General features: G+C 46.4%; 1 protein-coding gene across 2 annotated transcripts in view; it reads right to left on the reverse strand.

Moving 5' to 3' along the window:
- Positions 1–21,231, reverse strand: part of CNMD (chondromodulin) — a 367,474-nt gene that overhangs the window by 31,533 nt on the left and 314,710 nt on the right. For both annotated transcript variants that reach the window (XM_063952893.1, XM_063952892.1), the window contains exon 4: positions 1,527–1,640. In XM_063952893.1, the coding sequence (XP_063808963.1) occupies positions 1,527–1,640 (114 nt within the window). The remainder of the gene's footprint in view (positions 1–1,526; positions 1,641–21,231) is intronic.

Raw genomic sequence — 21,231 nt, forward strand, 5'->3', positions numbered from 1 at the left:
GTTTTTTGGAAGGGCCATCCTGCGTGACACTGCAGTGCCACTCCTAGATGGGCCAGGTTTTTGTGTCGGCCACTTGGGTCGCTTATCTTACTCACACAGCTACCTAATTGCGTCTCTTTTTTTCTCTGCGTCATGTGCTGTTTGGGGAGTGTTTTTTGGAAGGGCCATCCTGCGTGACACTGCAGTGCCACTACTAGATGGGCCAGGTGTTTGTGTCGGCCACTAGGGTCGCTTAGCTTACTCACACAGCTACCTCATTGCGCCTGTTTTTTTCTTTGCGTCATGTGCTGTTTGGGGAGTGTTTTTTGGAAGGGCCATCCTGCGTGACACTGCAGTGCCACTCCTAGATGGGCCAGGTGTTTGTGTCGGCCACTAGGGTCGCTTAGCTTAGTCACACAGCTACCTCATTGCACCTCTTTTTTTTCTTCTTTGCGTCATGTGCTGTTTGGGGAGTGTTTTTTGAAGGGCCATCCTGCGTGACACTGCAGTGCCACTCCTAGATGGGCCAGGTGTTTGTGTCGGCCACTTGGGTCGCTTATCTTACTCACACAGCTACCTCATTGCGCCTCTTTTTTTTTTTCTTTGCGTCATGTGCTGTTTGGGGAGTGTTTTTTGGAAGGGCCATCCTGCGTGACACTGCAGTGCCACTCCTAGATGGGCCAGGTTTTTGTGTCGGCCACTTGGGTCGCTTATCTTACTCACACAGCTACCTAATTGCGTCTCTTTTTTTCTTTGCGTCATGTGCTGTTTGGGGAGTGTTTTTTGGAAGGGCCATCCTGCGTGACACTGCAGTGCCACTCCTAGATGGGCCAGGTGTTTGTGTCGGCCACTTGGGTCGCTGAGCTTAGTCATCCAGCGACCTCGGTGCAAATTTTAGGACTAAAAATAATATTGTGAGGTGTGAGGTGTTCAGAATAGACTGAAAATGAGTGGAAATAATGGTTATTGAGGTTAATAATACTTTGGGATCAAAATGACCCCCAAATTCTATGATTTAAGCTGTTTTTTAGGGTTTTTTGAAGAAAAAAAAACGAATCCAAAACACACCCGAATCCGACAAAAAAAATTCGGTGAGGTTTTGCCAAAACGCGTTCGAACCCAAAACACGGCCGCGGAACCGAACCCAAAACCAAAACCCGAAAAATTTCCGGTGCTCATCACTAATATTCATGTTGGTAATTCTTCACTATACAAAGGTAATACCACCTGTGTGATCACTGTCACTATGTGGACAGACCCTGTGAGCGGTTGCACACAGGCAGCCAGACATGCAGCTGTGAGCAGATTGGGATTCTTGCCTTAGCAAAATAAATACATTATTAAGTATTCCAGACTAATACTTCTCTTATTATGTGAAAGCCCTTCTACTAGACAGGAGTTTAGTTGGTCTCTTTCATAGGACACACGCACAGAAGGCTAATGCTTCTTACAGTGTCTGAAATAACATGACGCATATCGTTATACTGAAACTTCTGGGCACAATGGATTTAAACTCTGACATTTTCATTCTTTTGTCTGGTTCTTACCAACTCAAACGAGAGGCTTTCCTTTGTCACGGTGTCAACATCCGGAATGTGGGTCTTAGCTTGAGCTTTAATGTAACATTTCTCTCCTCCGGCAAAACGAATTCCGGTAATACCCTAAAAGATATACACAATTATGCACAATGCTGATACACCAGCGCAGAACAGACCCTCACAGACCCCTCCTGAGACTATGCATGATCCGTCTGAGCTGCACACAAATGTTCAATGGATCTTATATCATAGGGAACAAATTATTGCTATTACTATTAGAATTTGTTTATATAGTGTCAACACATCATACAGCACTTTAACCGTTCTGATCAGTTCCTGCCCCAAGTGGAGTCGGTATGCTTGGACTATGGGAAGTAGTATAAATAAAAGTGTGTGTGTCCATGTGGTACTGTAGCTATATTGTAATCAGCACAGGGGCAGGGACTGATGGGAATGACAATATTCCCTGTAATACGATGTAGAACATGGGTGCGCTATGTAAATAATATTAGCAATTTAGCCTCAGGATACAGTGCTCATTAGCAATAGGGCTGATTACACTACTCAACTAATTTTAAAACATTCTCTGCATCTGGCATATGAATATGTGTCTTTGCCTAATTTAGGGATGCTAATTCAATGGAAAAATCAGACTTTCTCTATCACATCACATTTATTAGATACAAATAACTAAAGCGGTAATCTATATAATAAGAGAGAAAGTGTATGTGTCTGTGTGTGTCCTTTAAACATGTCCAGAGTTTTGTACCTAGCGCCACCAAATTTGACATGGTGGTCTAGTTTGACCAGGATTAGGTTTTTGCCTAACTTTGAACTTTATCAGGGTCACACACTGTCGCACTCTCATACCATACTATCCCTTTAAACCAGGGCACTCATGAATTACACAGGTTCTGTGGCTGCCTTAATTCAAGCATTCATTTCACCTGGTTTTAATCAGCCATAGAACCTGTCCGGTTGAGTGTCCCAGGCTAAAAGGATAGTATGGTAAGCCTATAATATACACACACTGTCACACTCTCATACATAATATAAACACACACTGTCACACTCTCATACATAATTTTATACACACTGTCACACTCTCAAACATAATATACACACTGTCACACTCTCGTGCATAATATACACATACTGTCATGCTCTCAGTCGTGTTGAATATGAAATACTGACCGTCAGGATGCCAGCAGTCACATGACCAACCATTGCATCCCGACAATGAGGATCCCGACATCGGACAGGGGTACGTATTTTACTCCTCTCCTGCCCCCTACTCTAACCATTGGGGGTGGCGGCTAGGGCTAATCCATGTGGGGATGGCGGCTAGGACTAAATGTGTTTGTATATACTGTATATATAAGGAGATTTATGGTAAGACTTACCATTGTTAAATCTCTTTCTGCAAGGTACACTGGTTTCCACTGGGAATAACATCGGGGGGTGAAGAGTTGGATCTTGATCCGAGGCACCAACAGACTAAAGCTTTTACTGTTCCCAGAATGCACAGCACCACCTCCTCTATAGCCCAGCCTCCAGGCACTGGAGCTCAGTTTTGTTAACCAGTCCAATGCAGTAGCAGGTAAGAGAGACAGTAGATGTTAGTCACATAGACCCACATTCTCATGACAGGAGAAGGGACTAGCAGCTAATGACATACAAACCCAAAGAAGCTAAGTGCGTCAGGGTGGGTGCCCTGTGGAAACCAGTGTACCTCGCAGAAAGAGATTTAAGAATGGTAAGTCTTACCATAAATCTCCTTTTCTGCAGTGGGGTACACTGGTATTCCACAGGGAATAACATTGAGGATGTCCTAAAGCAGTCCCTCATGGGAGGGGATGCACCGTAGCGTGCATAAGAACTCACCGTCCAAAGGAAGCATCCTGGGAGGTGGAAGTATTAAAGAGCATAGAACCTGATGAACGTGTTCACTGAGGACCACGTAGCCGCCTTGCACAATTGTTCAGCAGACACACCACGGCGGGCCACCCAAAAAGGTCCAGCAGACTGAGTAGAGTGGGCCTTGATAGCAGCAGGAGCTGGGAGTCCAGCCTGCACATAGGCTTGTGCAATTACCATTCTAATACATCTGGCCAAGATCTGCTTATTCGCAGGCCAGCCACATTTGTGAAAACCAAAAAGTACAAAAAAAGAATCTGACCTCCTGATAGAGGCAGCCCTTTCTACATATATACGGAGATCCTGTACCACATCCAAAGACCACTCTTTGGAGGACAAACCAGGAGAGATAAAGGCCAGAACCACAATCTCTTGGTTAAGGTGGAAAGATAACACCACCACCTTAGGTAGATAACCAGGGCGAGTTCTAAGAACTGCCCGGTCATGGTGAAAAATCAGAAAGGGTGGACGACGGGACAAAGCGCCTAAGTCTGACACCGTCCTAGCAGAGGCAATAGCCAACAGAAAAATTACCTTAAGTGGAAGGCATTTAAGGTCCACAGACTCAAGAGGTTCAAATGGAGCCTTTTGAAGGGCATTAAGAACAACAGACAGATCCCATGGAGCCACAGGAGGGACATAGGGAGTCTGAATCCGTAGTATGCCCTGAGTGAAAGTATGAACGTTTTCGCTGAAACCACAATGACAAGGCAGAAATGTGAACCTTGAGGGAGGCCAGGCGAAGTCCTAAATCCAGGCCTTTTTGCAAAAATGCCAAAAGTCTGGAAGTACTAAACTTGTATGCATCATAATTCTTAACAGCACACCAGGTGAAGTAAGAATTCCAGACCCTATAATAAATCCGTGCAGAAGCCGGTTTGCGGGCCTTCAACATAGTTTGAATAACTGCCTCAGAAAATCCTTTGGCCCTCAGGAGTGAAGATTCAAGAGCCACGCCGTCAAAGACAGTCTTGCCAGGTCCTGGTAAACACAAGGGCCCTGAACTAGGAGGTCTGGGTGTTAAGGAAGTAGAAGAGGACGCTCGATCGAGAGACCCTACAGGTCTGAGAACCAATGTCGTCTGGGCCACGTTGGAGCGACTACAAGCAGTATTCCTCCTTCTTGCTTGAACTTCTGTAGTACCCTGGGCAGGAGTGACACTGAAGGGAACACGTATGGCAGCCGAAAGTTCCATGGAATTGCCAGTGTGTCCACGAATGCTGCTTGAGGATCCCTTGTCCTTGCTCCGAAGACCGGAACCTTGTGATTGTGTCGAGACGCCATCAGGTCTACATCTAGTAGACCCCACTTGTCTACAAAGAGTTGGAAGACCTCCGGATGAAGACTCCACTCCCCAGTGTGTACATTCTGTCGACTGAGGAAGTCTGCTTCCCAGTTGAGGACCCCTGGAATGAACACTGCCGATATTGCTGGCAGATGGCGTTCCGTCCATTGAAGAATTTTTGACACTTCCATCATTGCCATGTAGCTTCGAGTGCCGCCTTGATGATTTATGTACGCCACCGTGGTGGCGTTGTCTGATTGTATTTGAACAGGCCTGTTCTGTACGAAAGGCAGGTCAACACATTGAACACTGCCCGCAATTCCAGAATGTTTATCGGGAAGAGAGATTCCTTCCTGGTCCACCGACCCTGGAGAGAGTGTTGCTCCAACACCACGCCCCAACCCCTCGGACTGGCATCCATCGTTATAAGGACCCAGTTGGGGATCCAGAAGGGACGACCCTTGCTCAATTTTTGGTCCTGTAGCCACCAACTCAGTGACAATGAACCTCCGGAGTCAAGGAGATCATTTGAGACCTGATCCGGTGAGGCAGGCCTTCCCACTTGGAAAGGATTAACCTCTGCAGAGGGCGGGAATTAAATTGAGCATACTCTAACATGCCGAAAGCAGACACCATGATGCCTAGTACTTGCATCGCCGAGTGTATCGACACTCTTTGGCGAGAGAGGAAGTATCTGATTCTGTCATGAAGTTTCAGGAGCTTCTCTGGAGACAAGAAAATATGTTGGTTGTGTGTGTCTAGTAATGCCTCCAAGTGTACCATGCTCTGAGCAGGGACCAGTGAGGATTTCTTCCAGTTGGTGGGCTTGCAGGAATTGGACCGTCAGTTCCAGATGACGGAGGAGAACCTCTGGGAGTTTGCCAGGATCAACAAGTCGTCCAGATACGGCAGGATCCTGATACCCTGAAGGCGGATAAGGGTTGTCATTACCGCCATGACCTTGGTGAAGATCCGAGGAGTCATGGTCAGTCCGAAAGGCAAGGCTTGGAACTGATAATGAAGGTTGCCAACTGCAAACCGAAGATATTGCTGATGCGACATGGCAATAGGTATATGTAGGTAAGCATCCTGTACATCCAGGGATACCATATAGTCCTTGGGTTCCATAGCCAATACAATAGAGCACAGAGTTTCCATTCGGAATTTGGATACCCGCACAAATTTGTTCAAAGATTTGAGGTTGAGTATAGGTTAGGAGGATCCATTCGGCTTTGGAACTAGAAACATTGTTGAATAGTAGCTCCTGCCTCTCTGAGACAGAGGCACCGGCACTATCACTCCTGTATCCAGGAGGGATTGGACAACCAAATGTAGAGTTTGTGCTTTTAACGGATGCGAAAGGATAACCGCTGAGTAAAACTGGTGAGGGGGACATCTCTTGAAAGAGATTGCGTATCCATGAGAGACCACTTCCTGCACCCAGGCGTCCGAAGTGGTCTTTAACCATACCTGGGTAAACCACAGAAGTCGGCCTCCCACCCTGGGGTCCCCCAGGGGAAGGTCCGCCCCGTCATGCAGCAGGCTTGTCCGGTTTGGAAGCAGGCTGACGGGTGGCCCAAGAACATTTAGGTTTGGACTTAGAGGACTTGGAAGTGCAAGCCTGTCTCGGGTACGCCTGACCCTTTGCTTTACCTGAAGGTCGAAAGGAATGAAAAGTAGTACTCAGCCTTCGGAACCGAAGGATTAGTACTTGGGAGAAACGCAGTCTTGGCCGACGCCAAGTCGGTCACAATTTTGTTCAGATCATCTCCAAAAAGTATATCTGCCTTAAAAGGGAGTACCTCCAAGGTCTTCTTAGAGTCCAGGTCCACCGACCAGGATCATAACCACAGAATCCGGCGAGCCAGGATAGACGTAGTAGACGCCTTGGCTGCCATAATGCCTGCATCAGAGGCCGCCTCCTGAATATAGTGGGAGGCCGTGGTAATATAGGTCAGATATTATCTGTCAGTGTCAGAAAAATTCAGAGGTAGCTCTTCCTCAATTGCCTGAACCCATGCTTCAATGCCTTTTGCAGCCCAAGAGGCTGCCATAGTGGGTCTATGTACAGCACCTGTAAGAGTGTAAATAGACTTCAAGCAACCCTCCACACGCTTATACGTCGGTTCCTTCAAAGAGGTGACGGTGGTGAGAGTCAGAGTAGATGACACCACAAGACGTGCTACATGTGAGTCCACTGGTGGTGGGGTTTCCCACTTGTTACTCAACTTCGCAGAGATAGGATAACGAGCTAGCATCTTTTTAGACAGGGAGAATTTCTTTTCTGGAGAAGATCAGGATTCCTGATGTATGTCAATTAAATGGTCAGAATGTGGTAAGACTAAGTTAGTAACCTTCTGACGTTTAAACTTATCAGGTTTCTTAGACGTATCAGGAGAGCCAATCTTATCATCAATCTGAAGAATCAGCTTGATAGCCTCCACTAGGTCAGGAACATTAACCTGTTTTGTAGAATCTTCATCAGAAGCACCGGTATCAGCATCTGATGGATCAGTGTATTCCTCATCCGAATCGGAAGAATCATCCGAAATATTAGTGGATTGTGAGTAAGAAATGGCCCGCTTAGATGACCCTTTGGTCCCAGTAGGGCGAGGGTTAGGTTTTTGTTTAACCAAGGACTGATTTAATTGCTGTAACTGGATTGACAGAGTATCCACCCATGGTGGATTAACTACAGGGACAATATGTGGCTGTAATGGGGGCGTAAGTCTTGTTACAAGTGTAGTCAGCATATTTGAAAATGCAGCCCAAGGTCGATCTGCCACAGGTGCTGCGGGCTGACTAGGGGGTGCAGAACACCCATTACCTGGACCCTCAGCAGAAATCATTTCCTCAGGTAAATCCGTGTCGTCAGCACTGCATGATGCAAGAGCGTCTGCGGATTTCCCTCCCTGTGCAGCAGACATTATTGGGACTGTAGCCTTAGGGCATAACAGTACAATATAGCCAGACAAACACAATACCTGAAAAAAAACCCCTAAGATATGTGACTGCAATTACAGAGCACAAACAGAAGATTTAAGTGGTATGAGGTGACTGAAACACACAGTGAAAAATACAAAACAGTATATCCTGTGGAACACTATATGGTATATGAGACCCTGACGCACTTCGTTCCCCAGGGTACAGAATATAGTGATAGCAATATGTGTGATACACAGAATAGAATCCACACAGCAGCTATAGGCACACACAGTCACAGGTACAATGCAGAAATTATTATATATAAACAATAATACTGCACTGGACTAGTAACACTACATAGAGATATGTATATATACAGATATAACAATGTACAGTAAACACTGGATGTATATCACAGAATACTTGTACTAAATATTCATATAGTAGTACACTTGTTCTTAACTAACACTGTCTAAACGACATGTAGAATACTTAAGTGTCTGTAAATACACAGCGCTGACAAGGCAGGCCGTTTTACAGAGGAGACAGTGCCCAGCAGTCCCAGGATCAGCGCAGCTCTATGAAATGGCACCCAAACGCTGACAGGGAGTGAGGGAGAGAGAGATCTGCAGCTCCAGGGCGGGAACACCTGCTGTAGATGGCGCCTGGAGCTGGGGGAGGGGCTACAGGTCAGAGCCTTATCCCCTCTGCTGGACTTCACCACCGGGTTCTATGGAGCCTATAATAAACAGATTTTTGTAAATCCGACCTGTGCTCCCTGCCCTGGTGGATATAGTGGGGTCCCTGCACGGCCACAGTGCCCACGCCAGTGGTGCGGTCCGTCTCCTGGGACTGCAGGCAGATCGCGATTTCAGCGGGTCCCACCTGGGGGACCCTATTACCTCCTCCCTGAAGTGCAGCCACGCGATCCAGGAGAGCAGCAGCGGTGATGTGTGCCTGATGACCGGAGCGCCTCCGCAGCAAGTACCCGGCAACCAGGGCGCGGGAGTATGCAGCGCCGCTGGGGGAGGTGATGGAGCTGCAGCACAGAATGTCAGCCTGACATGCCTGTACTGCGGCCCTTGAAGTCTTCTTTCTTCTTAAAAAGCTCTTATGTTAGCTGTTAGGCAGCAACTTACAAACTGAGCTCCAGTGCCTGGAGGCGGGGCTATAGAGGAGGCGGTGCAGTGCATCCTGGGAACAGTCAAAGCTTTAGCCTGTTGGTGCCTCGGATCAAGATCCAACTCCACACCCACCGATGTTATTCCCTGTGGAATACCAGTGTACCCCGCTGCAGAAATATATATAGTGTAGGTGGAAGGCAACAGGGATCCAAAATAGGTCCAAAGGAGGAAGGTGGCAATATATATATAGACACACACACACACACACACACACACACACACACACACACACACACACACACACACACACACACACACACACACACACACACACACACACACACACACACACACACACACACACACACACACACACACACACACACACACACACACACACACACACACACACCTAATCTCCTATATAATAACCCAGATCTGTGACTCTGTGCCTGTGTATAACGCTGGGCATGGCTAGGAGCTCTCATTGGGTTAGCAGCAGGTCTATCACACCCAGTCCACAGCTGATTGGGTGAGAAACGCCCTCCCACACAGGCTACATCCAGTGGGAGGCGCTGCCCTTTGGCTGCTGTGTGTTTCCATTGAGGATTAACAATTGAGCTGATGGAGCTGCAGCTCCAGCTCCACACCCCAAAATTGGCCCACTACATCTGCAGCAACATACCCTCCAACAATTTACACATGAAAATTCAAAAAGGGGGCATGGCCACGCCCCCTTTCCTATACTTTCATTGGAAGATTGGAGAGCCAAAAAACGGTACAGACCATAAAAAAAAGGTACTGTCCCCACTCCCTAGCCGCGGAGCAGGTGGAGCAAAAGCTGCTGCGGCCACCGGCATAGATGTGTATGAAAGCGGCGCAGCGGAAGGCTTTCATAGCCCTCCCTGCGCTGCATACTATCTGAGCCCCGGAGCCTCCTCTGCGCGTGATGCCTCCCCGTCACAGCCGCCCCCAGAGGCCCTGACTCCGCAACACAGCACCTGGACTGCTGGCCTGGAAGCCCCGAGATGGCTAATGTAACAGATATAGTGGTTGATATTGCGGAGGGTAATGTCTGGACGCTGAATCAATGTAAAAGGTGACAGTGCTGTGCAGTGCAGCGGATATGCAGTGGCACGGACACTGCATAGCACTCTCACCTTTTACATTGATTCAGCGAGTCAGTCAGTTCTGCCAGCCAGTCACTATTGTTAGCGCCAGTGCCCCAACGCACCGCATTACAGGGAAATAGACACACTAAACAATCTACAGCTCCCAGCAGCCCTTAGCACCTGGAGCTGTAGTTTATTGAGTGCATCTTCTTCCCTGTAATGCGGCGCATTGGGACACCGGCGCTAACAATAGTGACTGGCTGCTTGGCTGCTGTGCGAGTCTCCGGGAGAGCCACTGCCAAAGGGAGGACAGTATCTTAGCTGCTTCCAGGAGAAGCATTACCCTCCCCCACTCGCAGTACCTCCAGGCCCCATCCACGGCACCCCCATTCCCCTCCTACAGCACCCGCGGTGGCTCCGGACCCCCTACCCCACCCGCAGCATCCGCCCCTCCCCCACCCGCGGCACCCCCGCAACCACTCATTCCCCACCTGCGGCACCCACGCACCCTCCCCCACCCGCGGCACCACCGCACCCTCCTCCTCCTATGGCACCCCGGCAACCATCCATCTCCCACCCGCGGCACCCACGGACCCCATCTGCGTCTCCCCCGCACCCTCCACTCCCCCAACCACAGCACCTACTAGGTGATTCAACAGGCCCTGCGTGCGCTGTTCACGCCGTTGCAAGGGGCTTCGATCCCTTAACCATTGCATGCCCTTTGTCCATGCCATATTTAACAACTCACACAATTATGATTGGAGGTAATACTCCATTGGAGGTAATACTCCATGCCATATTTAACAACTCACAGAATTATGATTGGAGGTAATACTCCGCAAAATATTGCACGCCATAAGGGCGTGCAAGGGTTAAGGGGGCGTAGCACCTTAAGACGGTGTGAAGAGCGCCCATAGGGCGCAATGAATCACCTAGTGTAACTATAATATCTATCTTTTTTCTGTAAAATTGTGATGCCTGTGTGTAAATTGAGTCTAATTTATCTTATGCATGACGTGATGGTAGCTCTCCAGACTTAGCACTTATCACCATTTTGTGCATGATCCTAAATGTGCTATTTTTTTCCAGTGAGAGGATTAGCAGCCTTCTTACTTATATTATTACTAGGCCAACAAATGTCCGCCATGCCAATGACCAGCTTGAGGAAAAATAAAAACTTCTCATATCCCTAGAGATTTTAGAATGACAAATGTCATATCTTTAGATTGTTCTCGCTATACACATTGAAATGACAGCACAGCAAAGAATGCAAACAGGAATAGTCAAGAGTCCTAACCTTAAATAAAAAAAAAAAAAAAAAAAAATCTATATTTATATATATACGCACACACTATAATGATTTGCTGCTAGGTAATCCCATATTTATGCTGCAGTTCCTCTCACATTTGCTATACCCAAAAGGGCATATCCTGTAGCCCAAAACAACACGAGTATAAAGTGGATTTTATATTCACACTTGATAAACAGCAACAGAAGCAAAAATAGGATGCTGAGTGCTTCTGGTTGTCATCAGAAAAATATAATTCCATTTTAGCTGACATCCCACAAATATTGTTCCAAGTGCATCTTGTTTGTGATATGTAATTGAAGTGGAAGTTTAATCCCGGGGCTCATAAATCACACAGAAGCTCTAGGCCCTCCCTCATGACTGATACAAGTAAATTATCAGTTTGTTAGCTTGTACTTCACTCAACTTCTTTCAGGGTGTATCAACTATCAAGCCATTAACACATTCAAAGCCTTCTAACAGTATTGATAGGTGTAGAAACCATTTTTGATGTGTCCCTCTTCTGACACTTATTAGGAGTAAAAGTATTACTGAAATCATTTGTGCTTGTGACCTAAGTAGATTTGTTGTCAACCCTGAGAATATGAATATCAATGCAATGAAAAACAGCACCTACTTGGGGAATAAAATCACAAAGATTAACATCTATAACATCTCTACTCTACCTCCCAACTTCACCAGATATTAGGGGCCTGTCCTGCTGTCTCGACAATTTGGAATTCTGTCAGTCCTAACTGCTGTTACTGGTGGGAGGTGCGACCTGCTTACCTCCATCCTGCACAGCTGTGGTGAGCAGATTCTGTGCACATCTAAGAAAGATTTAGTTTTCCATTAATAAAGGCGTGATTTTAGGGTCGGGAAGTGACCTAACGCATAAAAACAGCAATATACAGTATGCCCCCGAGCCGTATGGTACGCACCAGTGTGACATTGGCCATGAATAAACCATTAGCAGATGACAAATAATGCTCCACAAAATGGTTGCCTTGTAACAATGGTGAATACCAAACAACAACTGTGCACCTGGAGGCACAGATTTATAGCATATACAAATATCCAAACCTTATAAACTAGAAGACGGCTTTTGTGAACCTATTAGATCTCATTAGTGCAGGCATCACACAATGGAGTGCCCTTCACTGAAACGTTCTATGAACTTTCTATGTGTAATATACAGTTGTGCACCCGAGAAGCTCTTGTTTCATATATTGCAGTTGTGAGTTTTGGTACTACACTACGCCTCCTTGATTACACAGAACAGTAACCATCCTACACTGTTGCATTTGGTCTGTGTACAGACCTGTAACATCCTTCTCCAGCCGAACATCGGCAGGTGGGTCCTCCCACCATACATTAAATTGTGCAGAGGGAAACATCACTTTTCTCTTTATTGTGTGTACTGTAATGTAATCCTCATACAGTAACTGTAATGTGATTTGGCTAATGATGGCCATTGAAGGTTGCACCGTCGTTGGTTTTACACCATTAGTAGAAAACCATTAAGAGTTTAGTCATTGAAAGCTGAATGCTTTGCAGGGGTTTATCCATAAGACTGATGCTTCCAATGTTTTTCAACATTAGGGTGCCATGTCATTGATGGAGAAATCACTTGCCATCTGCCATAGATCATTGGTGGTTGCATGGAGTTGTAGGTGTCATACAACTTTGGGTCATTCTTCATGTATTTTGTGCAGTAGATACATTTCGGTGCAGATTTATAGAGTGAAATATTTCTGCAACTTTATTGCACGCTCTGGAGCCTTTTTCAATATAATCAACATTTCTCATAAAAGAAGTACAGTATCTTGATTCTTGAGTTTCTTGCCTAGGGTCCAATAAGACCTTAAAACATCTCTTGGTGCCTCTAGTATGTGGCGGTAGCGAGCTCATGAATATGGACAAAGTGTTCATGATGTTTATTCCTCCTCTTATTAAATTTAAACATGTGTCCTTCTGGTTCATAGGTAGCATGAGTTTGATCATACGGCTATGTAATCTGTGCTATGCTTCCAATACGGCTTAGCCCTTTATTTATTTGATCCCTGACTGGTGAGTATGTTGCTGACTCTTTCTCTACAAAGAAATAAACTAAAAGAGGTGGCAGGTGCATGGTTGGAGATTATGTGTGATTCAACTGTGATTCCACAAGCCCCTCCCACAAATTATGACATGCCATCTATGTCATATCGACTGGCACCTGTTTAGCATAGATGGGGGCTAATGTTGACTCCAGTTTCAGCTCTTACTGGAATCAACATTAGCCCCCGGTACCACCTATACTTTTGCACAGCAATCAAGTATAGATGGAATGCTATGCCTGCGGTTGACTTCTACTATTAATGCCTATCGGGTGCGCATAATCCTTCAGTAGGATTTGGACTCTTATTCTCTCTTATAACGGGACTGTTGCTTGGATGTTTTTTTTTGTATTTGTTGTGCACAGGTTATTTGTATCTTCCCCTACAGAAAGAAAGTTGAATCTCCCAGATTTCAGTAAAGTACAAATCTTTCCCTACCTCAGCAGAGGAACCATTTCCTGCAACTCGTCACAGCTGCTGATGAGGATCTGGTTGTGATGGCTGGCATGCATTTGACCTCTTCTGATACTTCAGGGACTCACTCACAGGTGCAATTGCAGTAATTACTTACCCCTTTTACTGGACAGCTATCATAATTGTTGGACATTACCTTAACATCTTTACCACTAAGACGCCAGTTGATCCTTTTTCTGTTTCTACCATGATGCATCCTTGCTGCCACTCAGGGTATTGGGTGGACCAAGTTTCCTTTCTTTACTCTTCTGCAGGTCCATTATGTTCCTCCATATCTGATGGCATAGTGAATCACCTACCAGATGATTTACCTAGGTCCTCCAGTGAGTTGAGTAGACAATTGTTAGCATTCAGTTGGGCAATCTTCATTGGCTGACAGTGATTACACATCGTCAAAAGATCATTCTGCATTCTGTGCACAGGCAGGGTTTGTTTTGTGTTCAAGTTGCAGCTAGTCATGGCAATTGACATGTTAACGTATTTGTGGCAGCATCTTAAACAGCTAAAATGGCAAATTTTCTTACATTATTTAATGGGAGAACTGTGATTCTACTGTATGTAAGATTGGAAAATCTTAAAACTGACCAAATTGGATGAGGACGTAGTATTTGCCTCGTATCCTTGGCGCATGCTAATTAGATGGCGCATCTGAGTGTTGCTACTGCTTGGTTGATCCATTCTCATAGGTTCCTATTAACTAACTTTCTATTTGGTGCATTGCATTAAACTGGGGCATTCCATTTTTATGTTTATATAGTGAAATGTACATAGGGAATCCCCACCCAACTAGAGAAATCATCTTTACAAATTATATATTGCCTTGATGATCTGACTTTTATTGTGCCAAGTACACACAGGCACAACAGTGGAAGGGTTGTGACACCACAACAGTGCCTATTTGCACAACTACTACACATGAAGTAACTATGGAGATGATTCCGACCTGATTGCCGATATGTGGTTTCGCCCAGCAGGCAATCAGGTACTAACTGTGCATGTGTATACACCGCAATGCGCACGGGCGTAACTGACCGTTTATTGGGAGTGTCCGGAAAAACGCAGGCGTGCCAAAGAGTTTCCAGGGAGGGTGTCTGATGTCAGCTCCGGCCCCGATCATTCTGTTCTCATCGCACTGTAGGAGTAAGTCCTGGGCTGCGTAGAGACTGCACACAGTGGATTTTCGCAGCTTGGCATACACATGGGATTGCACACTTGCACAGTGAATTTGCACTCCCCCTGGACTCTGTGGAGGCAAGGACTATCTGAATGCAGGACAGCAAAGTGAGCAGCCCAGCGATCAGGTCTGAATCACCCCCTATGTCTTTAACATTTTTTTTTTTTTGCAATGTATTTGCCCAGAAAGCAAATACAATATGTTTACAGTAAAGCAATACAATTGCAAATAGAGTGAGCACATTTGGAAAGATATATATCCTTAGAAGAGTTATTCTGGAACTTGCTGAACAAGTTTAGACATTGGCATATTATTGATCTGCCCTGATATGCAGTTACCACTTACTGCAGCAAAGGAAGGATTTTACATTTCCCCCAGAGAGGCATAATTAGGAAATGTCAAACGATTATCTGTAGTTTCTCTTTTCCAGAAACTAGAGGCCAGGTTTAAAATGCTTAGATATTTATCTTTTGATAAGAAGAACCTAAATGGATAATGTACTGTTTGACTGTACTATAGCAAATAGAAGATCGGGTTTCACAATTTAATAAAACTAAATGCAAATGTAAAATATGATTAATCTACCCAGAAAGTCTTCCCCTAGGTCTGAAATAACATCTTAGAAATGTCTGGCGTTATCCGAATGGCATATATACTCCTTAGGCTTCTAGAACATCAGACATTTACACATACAGAGAATGTCACATTGTGTAATATTCCAATATCCTGCTGCCACACACAAACCTATTAATATTTATAACTACAAATCAGTATTTTGCAGTAAACAGCCAGCAAGTTCCGGACCTGACAAGAAATTATTCTGTAAATGTAATTCCGGTGGTTGCTCGGCTGAATTAAGTCAGACGAGAAGGAACATAAAGCAACGACTCAGGAATCGGGTTCTGTCCTATGCTTTCAGCATGCCAATAACTTGTGTGACTGTATGTGTATGTAGTTTGTGTGTGTGTGTGTGTGTGGGGGGGGGGGGATAACCCTTAATGTTGTAGAGCAACATGTTTGGTGTCCAGTTTGGATTGTTCTGCGGTCCTGATTGACTTCACTTTGATATTGGTCATGGGAGGCTGATCATTTTGGACACACTCAGCCATATGGGGTATATTTGGCTGTGGTCTATAGCAATCTATGCATTTCATTTGATGTAAATGTGCCTAATTCTCTGCATTGCACATAACAGGCACTGCAATCAAGCATAGCTGCCAGCTCTGTGAATGCTTGACCAACCCCAATATTTGTGCTACAGTACTTACAGTAATACTGGTGGGTGGCAATACTTAAGCACAACCAATCATTTCAAAGAGTAGGCTCTTCAAATGCTCTCCAATTATTGTTTTCTGCACTTGTATCATACTTGCCATTTTTTTAAAACTAGAATCAGGAAGATTCACGGGTCGCTGAGGGGCCGTGTCATACTCTTCCCAAAGGGCATGTCTAGCTACACATATGGGCGTGTCTATGCTTAAATGCTTGTTGCTAAATATTTCTGTATAACATTAGTAACAATATATTTTTGGAATTTTTACAAGTATTGATACTAATGTTGCTGCCTGCAATATGGGGTTTCTTGTTTGCAAATATTTGCTGTCATATTTCGTTTCTTCTCACTCAGCACAATATACATGATTAATGTGATGCCTATGCAATAAATTCCAAGTGCAATTTGACCATGTGTGAATTCATCCCTAAGTATGTTTTTTGCCTTATTAGATGTTATTTTATTGTGAACACTGGACTGCAGGGCCATATTAAGACTGGTGGGGGCCCAGGGGCAATGAAGTTGTGGAGCCCCCACTAGTCAGAGTGATGGCTAATCCTGAGCCCCCCTCCCCATTGTTCTCACACACACACACACACACACACACACACACACACACACACACACACACACACACACTGCAATGTCTTACTTGGACGCTGCAGTATACAGTCAGAAATCACAGTATGCAGATGTGCGCACCCTCTGGAATAATATGGGATATAATTTCACAACAGTCACTTTATCACAAATTTTCCGCCAAAGAGAATTTCAATCCAGGGTACATAACCAGTTTCTACTTCAATTCGTGTTCCTCAGACTTGTTCTCTCTCTAAGCACACTTCTTTTAAGGATGATCCACAGTTACTGGGGTACTAAACCTGAGATGCTGTTCGCAGCAGCCGGGAACCCCCAGTGCAGAAGTTCCCAGGCTGCTGCTGTTGCAAGCATCATCTCAGGTTTAGTACCCCGGTAACTGTGGATCATCCTTAAAAGAAGTGTACTTAGAGAGAGAACAAGTCTGAGGAAAAGGAATTGAAGTACAAACTGGTTATGAAATTCGTTGGAGGGATTGAAATTCTCTATGGCTGAAAATTCACAATAAAGTGACTGTTGTGAGATTATATCCTGTATTATTCCAGAGGGTGCGCACATCTGCATACTGTGATTTCTGACTGTGGACTATTTGGAAGTGGGTGTGACCATATCAGCAGCTGTTGCGACATCATTGATTTAGAGCGCTGGTTTGAAAATTCTTCTTTGCTGCACCATACAGCAACAGCACACAGGGGCAGCGCGCTGCACCAGCAACAGACGCGGCCGGCTCAGGGTCACTGTCTCGCAGGATGTTACATCCCTATAGATGTAGATGGAGGAGCTCCTCAGTGGCCACTGTTAATGAACAGCTGAGCTGCTGGAGGGGACTCTTTGCCTTTACACAACACTATGTGGGGTCCCCTGATGTGTGGGGCAGGGCCGGATTAAGTCTAGTGGGGGCCCCTGGCAACAAATGTGTGGGGGCCCCACCAATAAAATGGACTCTGCACAACGCCGCTGTCACTACTTTGCCACTTAGTGGAGTAGGAGAGAGAGTGAGGGGAGTGAGAGACAAAGAGGGTGTCAGGGAGAGAGAAAGAGAAAGGGGGGAGTGAGGGAGACAGAGGAAGGGGAGGACGAGAGAGGGAGGGTCAGGGAGTGAGAGAGAGGGTGTCGGAGCAAGAGAGAGGGAGAGAGAGAGAAAGGGTGTTAAGGAAAGAGATGGACTGAGAGAAAGAGGAGTCAGAGAGAGAGAGGAACGAGAGAGAGAGAGAGAGAGAGAGAGCGCAATAGGGGGTGTCAGTGAGGGAAAGACAGAGATAGAGAGAGGGGGAGCAATAGAGAGATGGACAGAGAGGGAGTCAGAAAGAGAGAGAGGATCAAGAGATAAAGAAAGTGTCAGGGAGAGAGAGACAGACAGAGAGAGAGGAACAAGAGAGAAAGAGGGTGTCGGGGGGGACAGAGAGAGAGGGCGGAGCAAGAAAGAGAGGTAGAGCAGGAGTCAGGGAGAGGGGGGGGGGGATAGAGCAGCAGCAAGAGAGAAAGATAGGATGTCAGGGAGAAAGAGAGAGACAGAGAGAGGGTGTCAGGTAGGGAGAGACAGAGAGAGTGTCAAGGAGAGAGAAAGCAGGATGGGGAGTGAGCAGGAGAGTTGGGGTATGTCAAGGAGAGAGAGAGACAGAGAGAGAGTGACAGAGGGGAGCAAGGGAGAGAGGATGTAAGGGAGCAATTAGGATGACTCCCCGTGTCTGGTTGGGGTTTTTGCCAATGCCACATCAAGAGCAATTCTGGAGTAAGACTCCAGTTTTTGCCTTCTGAGCTTTCCCAACATGTCATTAGCTCAATATAAGATGTCCCTATTGAAATTGCAAAAACAAGGCATGTATTACAAACCCATGGGAGATCTATGTCCCTGCAGTGATCAAACTCTTGAAACTGGACTTCCATGGTGGTTGGGTAGGCGTTACCAGCGCTGGGGATCCCAGTGGTATGAGTATGGATGACCTAATTATATCGGCTGATGGCAAATTTTAAGGGTACTCACATAATCTAATCACATTATTGCTCATGAGATTTTGGCTCTTAATGTGATCATTTACTCCCTTGAATTAGAATCTATAACTGGGTTCTGGGTCCTCTCCAGTGGAGATTGCACAGTGCCGACCACACAGTACAAGAGGGGAACCGCTTAGCACATATGAACATACATGTTATGATGTATGTAATATATGTGCTAGGTGGTTCCCCCAGGGATCGGCATAGCGGTGTGTATCAGGTGCTGTGTGGCACCCATGACTCCGCACAAAGCTTCACACTCCTTCTAAGCCCACCCCCTGACTCCTGCAAAACTAGCCAATGGGAGTCTGGCGGCGGCTTAGAAGGACTGTGTTAAGCCTTATGCTAAGTCTTGGGTGCCGCACAGCGCCTGATACACACTGCACTGCCTATCCCCAGGGGAACCAGCCAGCACATATATTACATACATCATAACATGTATGTTCATATGTACTAAGCGGTTCTGCTGCTGCAGCTGCCACTGGTCCCCTCAACCCTTATCCCACCCTACCCATTGGTTTTTCCTCACTTTATGCAAAACAACTTAGGGCCTAATTTAGACCTGATTAAAATTTGTTAGCTAATGAGCAAAACAATGGGGCTAATGGAGCTGCAGCTCCAGGCCCACCCTCCAAAATAGGCCCACGGTATCTGCAAATGTCTATGCTGCTGTAAACAGGATTTTTTTTCATGCTACTGCAGCGCCCCCTAGGGCCCGCCCCCTCTGGCAGCAACAACACCAGCCTCCTCTCCTCCTCCTCCTCCCCCCCCCCCAACGGCAGCGCCGCTCAGTGTCACATGTGGGGGACCTGATAGACAAAGTTTTTTTCATGTTCACGGCCCGGGATCGTAGCTTCGCCCCTCACGGCATTATGCCCGTGATTTGCTTGCCTGTGGGTGGTGGAGTCCAGCTGCTGGCAGGTCCCCAATGGCAGGAAGGGAGAAGGAGACATAAGTGAAGGAGCTTCATCACCAGGCTTCCCAGCAATAGCCCTGCTGCCAGGACAGGAGCTCTATTCAGCAGTAGTGCAAACGAATTGTGGCTCTGTACTTTCATCCTCCTCATTTACTGCAAGCACAGTGGGCAAGTCAGAACTCTAGTGACCAGGGCCGGATTGGTCATTAGTTCTACCAAGCAGAGCCCCGATGGGTTGATTGGGGTGTGGTCCCGCCTATCATCTGTGGCCCCGCCCTCCCACGCATCACTAAATTAATGTACTTTGCCTTGTGCGCTGCGGCCACCGGTCACTAACAGGAGAAGAGGTCCCGTCCCCACATCACCCGGCTGTCAGGAAGAGGAGGAGATCTGCGCGCCAAACTCCGTTGACGTTATTGCGCAGACCCCAGAGGAAGAGACAGTGCGGCCGCGGTGGATCCAGCAGGAGAGGTGAGTATGAGTCTTCTCTAATCTCTCTGACCTCTGCCTGCAAACAAAGTGCTCTTGTGATAGAACAGTTCTATCGGCACCCCCACCCGCAGTGTAATGTGAGTAACAGACGCCACTGGGTGGTGTAATGTGAATAATGGACGCCTCTGTGCGTTGTAATGTGACGCCGGTGTACGCTGTAATATGAATAATGTGACACCGCTGTACTCTGTAATATGAATAATGTGACACCGCTGTACTCTGTAATGTGAATAATGTGACCCCGCTGTACTCTGTAATGTGAATAATGTGACGCTGCTGGGTGTTGTAATGTGAATGACAGTTGCCGCTGTGCGGTGTAATGTGAGTAACCGAAGTCGCTGTGCACTGTAATGTGAGTAACGGAAGTCGCTGTGCACTGTAATGTGAATAACGCAAGTCACTGTGCACTGTAATGTGAGTAACGGAAGTCACTGTGCGCTGTAATGTGAATAACGCAAGTCGTTGTGCACTGTAATGTGAGTAACGGAAGTCACTGTGCGGTGTAATGTGAGTAACGGAAGTCGCTGTGCGGTGTAATGTGAGTAACGGAAGTCGCTGTGCGGTGTAATGTGAGTAACGGAAGTCACTGTGCGCTGTAATGTGAGTAACGGAAGTCGCTGTGCGGTGTAATGTGAGTAACGGAAGTCGCTGTGCGCTGTAATGTGAGTAACGGAAGTCGCTGTGCGGTGTAATGTGAGTAATGGAAGTCGCTGTGCGGTGTAATGTGAGTAACGGAAGTCGCTGTGCGGTGTAATGTGAGTAACGGAAGTCGCTGTGCGGTGTAATGTGAGTAACGGAAGTCGCTGTGCGGTGTAATGTGAGTAACGGAAGTCGCTGTGCTGGGTAATGTGAATAACGGAAGTCGCTGTGCGCTGTAATGTGAATAACGGAAGTCGCTGTGCGCTGTAATGTGAGTAACGGAAGTCGCTGTGCTGGGTGATGTGAGTAATGGAAGTCGCTGTGCGCTGTAATGTGAATAACGGAAGTCGCTGTGCGCTGTAATGTGAATAACGGAAGTCGCTGTGCGCTGTAATGTGAGTAAC

Source organism: Pseudophryne corroboree, chromosome 2 (assembly GCF_028390025.1).
Source record: "Pseudophryne corroboree isolate aPseCor3 chromosome 2, aPseCor3.hap2, whole genome shotgun sequence".
Lineage (NCBI taxonomy): Eukaryota > Metazoa > Chordata > Amphibia > Anura > Myobatrachidae > Pseudophryne > Pseudophryne corroboree.